We start from the raw sequence: 12,804 nt of genomic DNA, 5'->3' as shown, positions 1-12,804 counted from the left end.
TTTGTAGCATATTTTATTAACCCATGGTTTCCAAAAATATTATCATGTCAACATGCAAGCGATATAACAATTACTAGAGATACTTCGTTTGTTTTTTTTTTTTTTTTTTCATGCTAAGTTCTTGAAATCTGGTGTGTATTTTACACGTACAACTCATCTCAGTTCGGACCGGACACATTTAAAGGGCTCTTGAGCCACATGTGGTAAGTGGCTGCTGTCTTGGGTGAGGCAGGTGTAGATCAGGTTGTTCCGGAAGTTCTTAGCCCAGTGCCTCTGTCTGCTCATGACCTTCACAGTTTTCTTTTGTTTCACCCTCTGCCACCGGCCATCGCCTGCAGGAGACCTGCGCTCGGATCCTCCTCTATCGAGGAGCCAACAAGGATGTGAAGAATAACAATGGACAGACCCCCTTCCAGGTCTGGGGCTGTGAGGGCTGGTGGGGGGCCCAAAGAAGGCAGGGGGTGAGGAAGGTAGGGCAGGCAGGGGTGCTGGTGGTCTGGGAGAGGAGGGAGGGGCGCAGTTGCTGGGGTGAAGGTTTGGTGGGCAAGGGCGGGGGACAGCCAGCCAGGGACCTCACTGTGCTTCCCGCCCTCTCCCTCTGCTGCCTGGGCCACCCCACCTCCTTGTGCCCCCTCCCTCCAGGTGGCAGTGATCGCTGGGAATTTTGAACTGGGGGAACTGATCCGAAACCACCGAGAACAGGATGTGGGTGAGCAAGTGGGAAGTGTGGCTAGGGGGAGAACCTAGGGTATTGGGGGTGCATGGTGGGACTGGGGCGTCAGCAGACTGAGCATCCGAGTAGTAGTCGGGGCGCGACTCCAGGCCCCCGCTCTCGCTCATGTCTCTCTTCCCTCGTGCCTCTCTCCTGTCCTCCCTTGCCTGCATACCCCCTCCAACTGCCTGTCCCCCCTGCCCCTGTGCCCTCTCAGTGCCCTTCCAGGAGTCCCCCAAGTACGCAGCCCGGCGACGGGGACCCCCAGGCGCAGGGCTGACGGTGCCCCCGGCGCTGCTTCGGGCCAACAGTGATACCAGCATGGCCCTGCCCGACTGGATGGTGTTTGCCGCCCCGGGGACCTCATCCTCTGGGGCTCCCGGCCCTACCTCAGGGCCCCAGGGCCAGTCGCAGCCCTCGGCCCCCAGCACCAAGCTCAGCAGTGGGACCCTCCGAAGTGCCAGCAGCCCCCGGGGCGCCCGGGCCCGCTCCCCATCCCGCGGGAGGCACCCTGAAGAGGCCAAGAGGCAGCCCCGTGGACGGCCCAGGTAGGGGAAAGCTCAGCCCTGGTCCCACAGACCCCAGCCCAACCAGATCCCATCCTCAGAGCCCCAGCTCCCCCCACCCAGGCTGGCGCCCCATCCACCCCCGTCCCTGGTCCCACCCTCAGGCCTCCAGATCTCTCTCCTGCTCCCTGAGGAAGGGAGGGCATTGTAAGCCACAGTCTTGCACCCACCCCCAAATGTGCCAGTTTAGCCAAGCACCTGCTCGATGCCAGGGGCCAGGGGTGGGGTGCCCAAAAGAAATGTTGGTTCCAGCCCCCGAAGACAGACAGACAGACAGACAGGGCAAGGTGAGAAAAAGCCAAATGGGGTGGGGATGGGCGAGGGACTTGGGGAAGGGTTTCTGAGCTCGGAGATGAGACCACAGGAGTGGGGGGGAGTGGAGGAGCCACTCAGGGTAGAGGGGAGGACGAGCAGGGGGCATTCTGGGGGTAAAGAGGCCAGGCTGGCTAGAGGAGGGTGAGAAGGGGGACTGTGGCTGGCCAGTATGTCCTGAGGACACGGGAGAGTGAAAAATCATGGCGGGCCGGGCATGGCAGGCAGAGGAGTTGGACCTGCACCAGGAGGAAGCTGGGAGTTTCTGAAGGCTCGTGAGGGAGCTGAGAGATGACACAGTCAGAGCTCTGCTTCAGGAAGCTGAATCAGGCACAGCATGCAGGGCCGTGGGAGGGGCAGAGCCGGAAGCCAGGAGGCAGAGGAGGGGGCTGGGGGGCAGCAGTGGGCAGGCAGAGGGAGCCCCCAAATGCCCTCTTCCCCCAAGGACGCCAGAGCTGGGAAACCCACTCAAACCCCCTCCCCCACTCTGATGCTCCATCTCCCCCTACCCCATGGACCCCTGTTCTCCCAGAGGTGCCCCTCCCTCCACTGCCCCCTGCCTCTCACACCCTCTGTACATGCAGCTCCAGCGGGACGCCCAGGGAAGGGCCGGCAGGGGGCACAGGGGGCTCGGGGGGCCCTGGGGGCTCCCTGGGCAGCCGCGGGAGGCGCAGGAAGCTCTACTCAGCAGTACCCGGACGCTCCTTCATGGCCGTGAAGTCCTACCAGGCCCAAGCCGAGGGGGAGATCTCCCTGAGCAAGGGGGAGAAGATCAAAGGTAACAGGGCAGGGCCGGGCCAGGCTGGGGGCGAGGGTCGGGCAGGGGAGCCAACCACTCAAGGAGAAGACGGTCAAGGACAAACAGTTCTCCAGGGCCTAGGCTGTCCAATGCACTCTGGGGACCCCAGAGAGCCCCTGGATGCCCCTCTGCTCCAGAGGAGCATGAAGCGTAGCTGCCCAGATGCCACCTGTCGGGAGGAGGTGTTGAGGCAAAAGAAGGGAAATGAGCATTTGGGGGACCCCGACACCATGCCAGGCCCCGTGGGAGTGGTCTCCCTGCAGGATTGGCCTCTCAGGACGGTGTCAGGAGCCCCTCTGACTGTTGAAGGAACAGAGGAACAGTCTCACAGGTCAAGTGACTTGCCCCAGTCCCCAGTGTGAGCGCACGGTCTTTCCTGACACCTGGTGTGGAGCGTGGGGCCAAGCCACCTTGACCTCACCTCCTGCCCCTGCCAGGTGCTCTCATCTGAGGAACGGGGTGGGGCCCGCTTCACGGGGCTCTCATGAGACAAGTGTTGGAAGCCAGGGCCATACTGAGGGCTTCCTGAGCGGTGGCAGCCGCTGCTGTTCTTGGAGTTTGCCTCTCTTTGGTTTTTCTGTCTTCTTCTGGAAAATGGTGCCAGTAGCCCTCACGTGCAGACTTCGCAGGGCTGTTGACGTGTGTTCTTGGATAGAATGAAGCTTGGAAACGGGAAGCAAGCAGACGTGGCAACTAATGCGAGGCGGGGGAGCGATTCTTTGCCGACTCTAGGCTGCAGGGGAGCTGAGTAGTGTAGTGCTGGAGGGCCAAGCTGCCTGGGTTCAAATCCTGGCTCTGCCACTTCCTGGCTGGGCACCCTCAGACAAGTGACTTTTCTCTGGGCCTCAGTTTCTTCCTCTGTACAGTGGGACCCTGGTGAGAATTTAAAAAGTCAGTTCCCTTGAAGCACCCAGGACAATATTGAGCACATAGCAAGCGCCAATGATCGTGATCCTCAGCGGGCCCCCATGACAGGAGCTTAGAGGGGAGAGAAAGAGACCCTGGCTACCCGTGAAAGCTGGGGGTTCCTCCCATAGGAGACGGAGGTTGTGTGGGGCCTTGAAGCACGTGCAGGGATCAGAGGGTCAGGTGGGTCGTGGATCAGCATCCGTTTTGCACTATCTCTTCCCGTAGCCTGAGTTCCGGAAGGCAAGGTCACGTGTCATTGATCTCTGGGTTGCCAGGGCCCAGTGTAATGACCCAGGACACAGGAAGCCTCAGTGCCCATCTGCTGAATGAGTGAATGAGTGAATGGCCAGATGCAGGAGCAAACTGTGGGGGCCGGGGCAGTGCCTCCAGAGGCAGGGTGCCTGGGAAGTGTGCGTGCGTGTGTGCGTGTGTGTACATGCACACAGGCACGCACACATGGAGGGTCAGGTCAGTGCTTTGAGACAGAGTTTGCAAGAAGAAAGGGAAGCTGAGGTCCGAGGGGAGGACCTTCCGTGTGTGGTATCTTCCAAGTTTCTTTCTGAAATTCAAGCCCAATACTTCCATACACTGCCCCGTTTTTGTATCCTTCCCTTTCATTAAGACATTTAGTCGCTTCAAAGCCTGCCTCCATCCATGATGCCACTGAAGGTTCGCCGCATCCCAGTGAGGCAGCAGGCTCCCTCTGCTCTCAGGCCAAAGCCCGGTGCCTGAACCTGGCTTGCCAGCCCTCCCCTACCCACCCACCAACCTCATCTCATGGCACTCTCTCCTTCCCCCACAGGGCACCAGGGACCTCCTTCTCCCCATTGCTCACATGCCCCAAGCCCTTTTCCACACCAGGCTCTTTGCACGTGCTGTTCCTTCTGCCAAGACAACCTTTTCCTCCCTCTCTTTGCCTCTTCAACCCCTAGGATCCTTCTGGTCTCAGTCTATATGTCATGTCCTCCGAGACACCGTCCTGGCCCCTCTTTGCTGGCCTCTCTTCGGACACCCCATCCTTTTCCCCTGGAGTGCTGACCTTAATTTTCAATCATGCGGTCCCTTACAGAGTTACGCTTCCCACAGCTGCCAGCGTGGAAGCTCCATGAGGGCAAGAACCACAGTGGCCGTGTCCAAGAGTGCTCTACCCAGTGTCTAGCCTGGTGCTTGACTCATGACCGGCACTAAATAAATATTTGTTCAGTGACCAGACGATTGATTCCATGACCACCCAGCCGGTCACTGGTAGGCTAGCCAAGAACCTAGACCCCCTGTTACCCCCTCGCCTGTTCCCTTCCATGACCTCGAGCATCTCCTCGATTTGGTCTCCCCAGTGAAGCAAAGAAAAGCACCAGGGGGCCCCAACTCAAATCCCAGTGTGGCTTGAGCCATCTCTGGGGCCAGGGACTTTTCTGCTTCAGCTTCAGCTGTAAAATGAGAAATCAGTTGTTGCCTACCCAGGTAGGCGTGAGGGAAGTATGCGAAGGGCCCAGCGGAGACAGAGCCAGGAAAAATGAAGAAATGGAAGACTGTGCGTCTGTTACTGTTGCCATGATCATCAGCATCAGAAGCAGCAGCAACACAATGCTTGAACAGAGAGGTAGCAAAACACTATGACTCAAAGCATTCACGGTGGAGACAGAGGTGGTGTTCAAATCCAGGCTCTATGGATTACAAGCCGTATATTCTGGAGCAACTGACCTCGGCTCCCTGAACCTCGGTTTCCCTACTGGCAAAAGGGGTTTAATGAAAGTGTCCCTTCTTAGGGTTCTGGTCACCAGTGCGAACTGTTATAGACGTTAGCAGTCCCTGATGTCCGTCTTTGAACTTGAGTGGCAGGCGCACACACACACACAGACACGGAGCGGGCGGTCAGCAAACGTGTGCCATGTGTGGCTAAGAGATGGGGCCAGCAGGAAAGGGCCTCCAGTGACAGGTGGTGGAGAGGAAGAAAGATGTGATTCTAATCTCTTCTCCTGTCTAGAGCCAGGGGAAGCAAAGAGAGGCAGAAGGCAGGGGCTAGGCGCAAAGGACAGAAGTTTAAGTGGCCAGGAGGCTGTGGGAGGGGGCGGGGGCAGTGGCGGGACTGCAGAAGGGTTTAGGGAGTCTAGGAGGACTTCACGAAATTACAGAACACCCGAGCTGTGACTGGTTGGTTACCAGGGGAGGTGAGGGCCAGTCCTGGATGTGTCCCTAACCTGCGAGGACCATGTCACAGCCCTTTCTCCCAGTGCCTCTGGATGTCCCCACTGGATTCAGAAATCAAGAATGCAGGAATGATAGGATTTGATTCTTCCCCTCCCCCTCATCCCTTCCTTGGACATTTATTAAGGATGCCCCTGGGCCAGGCCCTGTGCTAGGTGCTGGGGAATTGTGGCAAAGCTGTGCATCAAATATGTCTGGGGTGGGGGGTGACACGGAAACACAGAAATGTTTCTATGTCCCTGCTCCCCACCCAGTGCTTAGCATCGGGGAAGGAGGCTTCTGGGAAGGCCAGGTCAAAGGTCGCGTTGGCTGGTTCCCCTCTGACTGCCTAGAAGAGGTGGCGAACCGCTCCCAGGAGGGAAAGCAAGGTAATGAGGACTCCCTAGTTGTCCCCGATCATCTGAGGGTTGTCCCAACGGGGGTGGGGTGCTGGGACGTGGAGGAGACGACATGGGCCAGGACCCCCAGGGGTGGGCCCATGGTTTCCAGAGTGAGGGTCCAAGGTCGTCCCTTGTCCCCCTGCAGAAAGCCGCAGTGACAAGGCAAAGAGACTCTTCCGGCATTATACCGTGGGCTCCTACGACAGCTTTGATGCCCCAAGGTAAATGTCCTTACACCCTCGGGTGCCCCTCACCCCCACCTACCTTCATACTCCACCTTTAAATATTTCCACCACCTCCACGCCTCCTTTCTTCTCCCTCTAAAGTTTGATCCAGAGCTGGGGGAAGGCACAGTTAGCTTCAGACCACAAGCCCAGTCCCCAAACCATCCTTGGCAGCCACTGAGGCTGCCCAGGTTTGGGGTAGCCTGAGACCAGTGGGGTGGACAGATAAGGATGGGGACGTCTGGGGACCCGGGGAGCTCGTGTGTGTGGCTGGCTGGAGGCCTTTGTCTCCTTCATGTGCCCCATCTCTGTGCGGTCATGTGCAGCAGAAGTGTATGCATCCCATGCCTCGCACGGGCGTGGGGAGAGGGGCAGGCAGAGCTGGGCCAGGAGGGGTGGGGGTGGAGAGATGGGCACACTGACACCTTTCCCCTCCCTGGCTGCTGGCTGACTTGCTTCAGAAGCTTGATGGATGGGATTGGCCCAGGGAGGTGAGAGGGGAGGGGAAGGGAGGGCACGGGGTCAGGAATGGGAAGAAAGGGGTGCCTGGGGATGGATGTATGGACTTGTGTGTGCACGACCAGAGCTGGTTTCCCTGTGCGTGAACATCTTACACAGGCGAGCGTCCTTGTACGGATTCCCTGAGTGTGTCCTTGCCCCCGTGTCTCTGTAGGTGCGCATGACACGTGTCTGTGTGCATGGGTGGCTAGAGGCCCCTAGACGTATAGCCATGTGCCTATATATGCCCATGACAGCGAGAGGGTCTGTCCTACTCTGTATAGATGGGTGCATTTGTGGCTGTCATTTATGGGCGCACGATTGAGCCTAATCGTGCGGCTGGCACTGCACATTTGTGTTTCCCTGAATCTGTGTGTCTGAGAATGAGGGCAAGTGTTTCCAGGGATGTCAGTGTGTCTGCTTACCTTGTATGGACAGGTGGGTTTTTGCACACGTCTGTCTCTCTCTATGCATGTCACTGTGCGGGCGTGTTAGCCCAGAAAATCGTGTGCATGCATTTGCATCTGTCCGATTGATCTGGAATTCAGGACCTGGGGCCCTGGGGGAGGGGAGGACAGAAGAGGGGAGGATTCCAGGGCTTGGGCTTCCAGAAGGGCAAGACTGTGGGGGAGGGATGGTCATAACGGGTATCTGAAAGATGACACCCTCCCCCACCGCTCCCCCCATCCAGGGAAGGGTCTCCTTGTTTGTAGCATCCTTCCATTAAATGTGTCCAAACCTATGTGTCTGTGTTCTGGCCAGTGGGGATGAGTGGGGCGGGGGGGGGGGGGAGGTTGCGGGGAGAGAAATAACAAGATGGGGAGAGAGGGTGGGGCTGGGGTGCCACCCTGCGCCCGGAGTGTCTGAGGCGCTTGACCATTGTGCATGTTCACCTGGCACGTCTCTGGCTCTGGGCACCGGGTGAGTATCAAGGTCCCCCCCCACCCCAAATCTCCCTATCAGCTTCTGCTTCTTGTCTCTGACAGTGTCTCTCTGGGTCTCTCCTTGGCCTTGTTTTGGGAATCACTTGCTCTCCCAGCTGGATAGGGGTGCTCCCTCTTGGCCTCAGCTTCTTCCTTCTCCTCCCCTAGCTCCGACAACTTCATCCCCTCCCCTTCTCCTTTCCTCCTCGGGCCCACTGGCATGTGCTGCACTGTGTGGTGTGTCTGAGCCTCTTCCCCTGCTGCCTACCCCCTGCTCTCCCTGACCCTGTCTGAGGTGGCCTGGCCTGGGGTGTGTGCCCTGCATCCCTGCTGGAGCTCTGAGGTCCTGGCCTGTTGCCACCCTCTCTCCTCTCCCTGGGGGTCTATGCCCTCGCCTCTCTCAAGTGAGCTGCAGTGTGTGTATGTCCCTCGTCTGGGCTTCTTTGGGGCGGGGGGAGGGGTGTCTCTCACTGCTCTGGGGCCCAGTCTCAATGTTTCTAGCCTTCCCTTCCTGGCCCTTCCGGACTGTGTCAGGGTGCATTATGTGTCGGTCTCCGATGGGGGGCTGTGCGTCCCCTCCTGGGGCCTCTCTCACCGTGGTATCCTTGCCCGGGAAGTGGGGCTCGGTTCGCGCGTCCCCGCACGCGGTCGCGAGGCATCTTGTATGGTGTTGTGCGTCTCTCTCCGCTCTCCCTCGCTCTGCACCTGCGCGGGAGGGCTCTGGAGGGGGGAGGGGGTTGAGGGGGGGCCCAGACCGGAAGTGCCTCCCCTTCTCCTCCCCCCCCGTGCCTCGCCCCTCCCCCTTCTCCCGCCAAGGGGGCCCCCGCGTTCCCCTCCCGGCCCCCTCCCCCCTGCCCGGCCCCCTCCGCCACCCGGCGCAGGACGCCAAGGGGTTAAAGCCTCGCGCCCGCCGCCCGCCTCCGGAGCTGTCCGCGGTGCTGAAGCCGGCGCCTTCCGCGGTCCTCGCGCTCCCGCCGCGGCCCGACCCCGCGCCCCGCGCCCCCGCGCCCCCCGGCATGTGAGCCCCCGGCCCTGCCCTCCCTCCCGCGGGAGGGTGCGCGCCCCCTCCCCCTCCCCCCTCCCGGCGCGGGTCAGCATGAGGCGGGGCCTGGGGGCCCGGACACGGGGGTTCGGCCGAGCGGGGACGGGGACGCGGCGGCGGCGGCGGCGGCGGGGGCGGCCGGCACCGGGACCGGGGCCGGGGCCGGGGCCGCGGCGGCGATGGCTTTGTCTGCGGTCGGCGGCGGCGGGGGTCTCGGAGGCGGCCCCGGTGGGGGCTCCCTGCCGCAGCCGCCCCCCGCGCTCTCCTCCAGCTGGCCGGCCCTGGGGCCCCGGCGGCGCAGCGTCTGGTACATCTACAGGTAACGGAGCGCGCCGCCCCTTTTCTCCGCGGCAGGCTGGGAGGCCCCGGCCCGCTGTGACGACCCTCCCCTCGCCGCTAATCCCCCAGCCTTGGGACTCCTCCCCCCTCAAGCCGCCCCCCCCACCCTCTCTCCCCTCACCTTCCCTCAGTGATAAACCCTTTTGGACCCCTTCTTCTCAACCTTTATCTCATCCCCGTCCCTGGGCCTCTCTCCCCGAGCCCCCCCCACACACACACACACATACACTCCTCAGCCCCTTTCCAGGCCCTTTCAGACCCCCCTCATCTCTTCCTCCGAAACCTTGCCCCCAGTCGAACCCTCCAAACGGACCCCACTCCGGGGTTTGGAACCCACTACCCCTTCCTGCCCCCCTCACCGCCCCCACTCCGTGGAGCCTTCCCCATGGGGAGCCACAGTGACTCCCCCTCAGGCACCTGCATTCCAGGTCCCTGTTCCTCTGATCCTCATCTCCCCACACCCCTTTACAGAGTTGGCAAGTCCCCTCATTCATACCCCTCTCTCCCATTCACAGTCATCCCCCCATCACACACACATCCCACCCCCGGCCTCCCCTCCCCTCCTCTTTTTCCGCTGCGTGTCACTGTGCGACTGTGCATGTGTCAGTGTGGCTGTGTCGACGTGCGTGCGTGTGTGCCTGCCTGCAGCCACGCGCGCACGGCTGTGTGTGTGTGTGTGTGTGTGTGTGTGTGAGAAAGAGAGAGACAGAGAGAGATGGAGAGATGGTGGGCTCCCAGTCCCCCTCCCCCAGCTGTGTCCATCTGTGTGTCCCTGTTTGATGGTGTCTATCTCTGTGTGTGACTTGGAGCGATAGAGAGGCTGTCTGAGGATTGTGCGTGTGTGTGTGTGTGTGTGTGTGTGTGTGTGTGTGTGAGATGGAGTGGGTCTGTCCCAGGTACTGCGGCTGTATTTCCCATTACCTATCCTCTCATGCCAGGCCTGTCCCCTCCCCCCCACAGCCCCCCCTTTTCTAGTCCCTCAGTGTGTCTCTGTCCCCATGTGCCCCACTCCCTGCCTCCAGGGGGTCTGTGCCGGTGTGGGGCATGTGTGCTGAGCCTCGGCTAAGCGTTTGCACGGGGAGCTGCATTTGCCTGTGTGTGCCTCTTCTTAGCATGGGAGGGGGCTGGCTTCCCCGCGAGGGGGCCTCTGTACAGGCCATGGAGAGACCCATGGAGATGGGTACATGAGGAGGGGCTGAGTACCAGAGGGGGTGCCTTGTACAGCAGCAAGCTCTGGGCTGTGGGATCCTGGGTGTGTGAGAGGCACCTTTGGGCTGGGGGTGGGGGGAAGTGGATGCTGCTGCAGTCTCCGCGTGAGGAATCCGGTGAACAAGAGCTGGCCGCTGAGCTCCAGAGGCCACTCTGGGGTCGCCGAGGGATGGCCTGGGGGAGAGCACTGTGTGTGCTCCTGCAGGGCAGGTAGTCAGCAATACCAGCCTGAATGGGGTGTCGGGCGGGTAGAGAATGCTGGGCCAGGGGTGGGGTTAGAGGGTCTCAGTAGGAAGGTGGTTAATGAGATTGGAACAGGGGAGAGCAGAGGACACTGAAGTGGGGGAAATGGGGGTGCTGGAGCATACAGGGTGCGTGGGGGTGTTTGGAGAAATAGGGTGAGGACGGAATGCAGGGACTGTGAGGAGGATTTGGGGGTGGGGATTCAGGCAGCACAGGGAGAGCACGGAGAGGATGCAGGGAATATAAATGAAATGCAGCTGCATGTACCAGGAGGCGGAAGGGTGTGTGAGGAAGTGAGTTGATGCAGAAGTAGAAAGAGGCTTCCACGGATGAGAATGCGGGGGACTGGGGAGTATGAAAGGAACCTGGGGTGCTGTAGGGGACACAGTGGGGTTGCATGCAGAGGTGCGAGAGGATGTGGGAGGGGTGAGGCTAAGGGAGAGGGGGCATATGAGGGGTGAGGGTCTGTGGAGGACACTTTGGGGAAGGGGATAGGAGGTGTGCAGGGGCCGAGTAGGAGATGGAGGGATGGCCCCGTGGGGGCGTGATGAGGGCTAGTGGAACCGAAAGTTAATGAGGGTGGGTTGGGCCAACGCGGAGCTTTCCGGCATGGAGGAGTAGGGAGCAAGGTGCTGAGAGGCGAAGGGGCACGCACAAGAGCAGAGGTTGGGGGGCACAGAGTTTTAGGGAAACTGTTAGGGCAACAGGGCCGGTGGGAAGTTGGAGGAGAACGTGGTGGGATGAGGGAAGCATCCCATGGCGAGGGATTGGGCAAGAAAGTCACGGGAGTGTGGAGAGAAAGGAGCCTGTATGGGATGGGGATGCTTGAGAGGGAGGGACACAGGTGGTGGTGCGATGATCTGGGGGTGTTTGGACGTTATTGGAGTGTATGGGTTGCCTGTGAGGAATTCAGTCCTTGGCTTTGACACTTTTCTAGCTGGTGTGATCTTGAGCATGTTACTTCTCCGTGCCTCAGTTACCCCTCCCAGGGGTGTCGTGAGACTATGTGAATAGATAAATGTTAAGTGAGTGGAGCGGCATCTGGCATTCAGCAATGGGTCAGGAAACGTCACTCATTGTTGTGCTGATGGCATAAGCTGGGATAAATTTCAGGCACCGAAGGGGTGGATGTGCTTATGGCCAATTTGGGGCAGATATATATGCGCTTGAAGTATTTGGGTGCAGTGGGGTGGACGGTATTATAACTGCAGCCACCCAAGTATTTCTTCTGTGTTTCTGAAGATTACTCACTGTGTGACCTTAGGCAAGTTGCTTAACCTTTCTATGCTTCTGTTTCCTCACCTATAAAGTGGAAATAGTACTTATGCCTACCTCAGAGTCTGGCTAGGACAGACAGCTGAGTTACTCACCTGTGAAGGGTTTCAGATACTGCCTCGCACATAGCAAACGCTTCTTCCTGGCATGCAGTGGACACGGGAGTTCTATTGAATTATATCGGGGGATGGGGTATTTGGGGGAAGGCTTGTGTCTGGAGTGTGAGGATAATGTGGGGGTAAAAGAGAGATTCCAGGGGTAGGGGAAGGACGTGGGAAACATAGGGATTTGTGGCATGAACAGAAGAAAAAGAAACAGTTGCAAATGAGGGATAAAGGAAGTCCCAAGGGCAGGCTGTCTGCTGGGGACCTGGAGGTCTGGAGGGGGTCTGGGGGTAGCGGGGCATAAGGACTCAGTGGAAGTGGCCAGGTGGGGACAAAGGTGGGTGTCGCAGAGTGCATGGTCAGGAGCAGGCAGCTCTGACCTCTGAACCAATTGCTGTTGGCCTTGTCCTTGGCCCCTTCCTCCTCTCTTCCCCTCCCTTCCCTCAGCCCCTCGAAACTTCCTACACCCCTTCTACCCTGCTACAAAGGTGGCCTCTCCCTGGCTTGAATGTAAAATCAAGAAGACATGGTGGGTATGGTGTGGCATGTTGACTGGACCATGGTGAACCTTGAGCGAGAGAAGCGGTTAGGTCTGCCCGCGTGTGTACACGTGCTGTTGAGCACACCCAGTTACAATAAGGGGGACGGGGGCAGGGCTGGCATACACGCGCACGTGCAGAACGCTGTCGCTGGGGTACAAACGTATGGAGGTGACAGTGACAGTGGAAGTCGTGGGGGTCATGGGAGTACACAGGGGTGCTTGTGTGTAGGGGGAATGGTACCGAAATACGGTAGGAGCATGGTGGGTATTATTGGCGTGTGCTGGGATGTGTTCAGGGGGCGTGTTATGGGAATACACTGAGATCCAAGTGAGGGGGAGTTATTATTGGAGCATACTGGGATGTGTGGGGGGCGTTACTGAAATCTACTGGAGTATTCGTGGAGGGCTGTTTTGCCGAATCTGTGGGGGTAGGTAATTGAAGCACGCGGGGAGCATGCTTGGCTATTATTGGAGTGTGTTGGGGCTGGTGGATATTATTGGGATCTGCTAAGAGGTCTGCATG

General features: G+C 59.4%; 1 protein-coding gene across 5 annotated transcripts in view; it reads left to right on the top strand.

Annotated features, from left to right (window-relative positions):
* SHANK1 (SH3 and multiple ankyrin repeat domains 1) overlaps nucleotides 1-12,804 on the top strand; it is a 46,141-nt gene that overhangs the window by 11,954 nt on the left and 21,383 nt on the right. For 4 of the 5 annotated variants that reach the window (XM_027617266.2, XM_027617264.2, XM_027617265.2 and 1 more), the window contains 7 exons: nucleotides 339-416; nucleotides 643-709; nucleotides 930-1,260; nucleotides 2,175-2,368; nucleotides 5,758-5,871; nucleotides 6,029-6,104; nucleotides 6,569-6,598. In XM_027617266.2, the coding sequence (XP_027473067.2) occupies nucleotides 339-416; nucleotides 643-709; nucleotides 930-1,260; nucleotides 2,175-2,368; nucleotides 5,758-5,871; nucleotides 6,029-6,104; nucleotides 6,569-6,598 (890 nt within the window). The remainder of the gene's footprint in view (nucleotides 1-338; nucleotides 417-642; nucleotides 710-929; nucleotides 1,261-2,174; nucleotides 2,369-5,757; nucleotides 5,872-6,028; nucleotides 6,105-6,568; nucleotides 6,599-12,804) is intronic. The other variant, XM_027617267.2, reaches the window with a different exon arrangement.

This window comes from Zalophus californianus, chromosome 17, assembly GCF_009762305.2.
Source record: "Zalophus californianus isolate mZalCal1 chromosome 17, mZalCal1.pri.v2, whole genome shotgun sequence".
Taxonomy (NCBI): domain Eukaryota; kingdom Metazoa; phylum Chordata; class Mammalia; order Carnivora; family Otariidae; genus Zalophus; species Zalophus californianus.
Note: the sequence above shows the minus strand (reverse complement) of the source record. Positions and strands in the feature narration are given on the sequence as shown.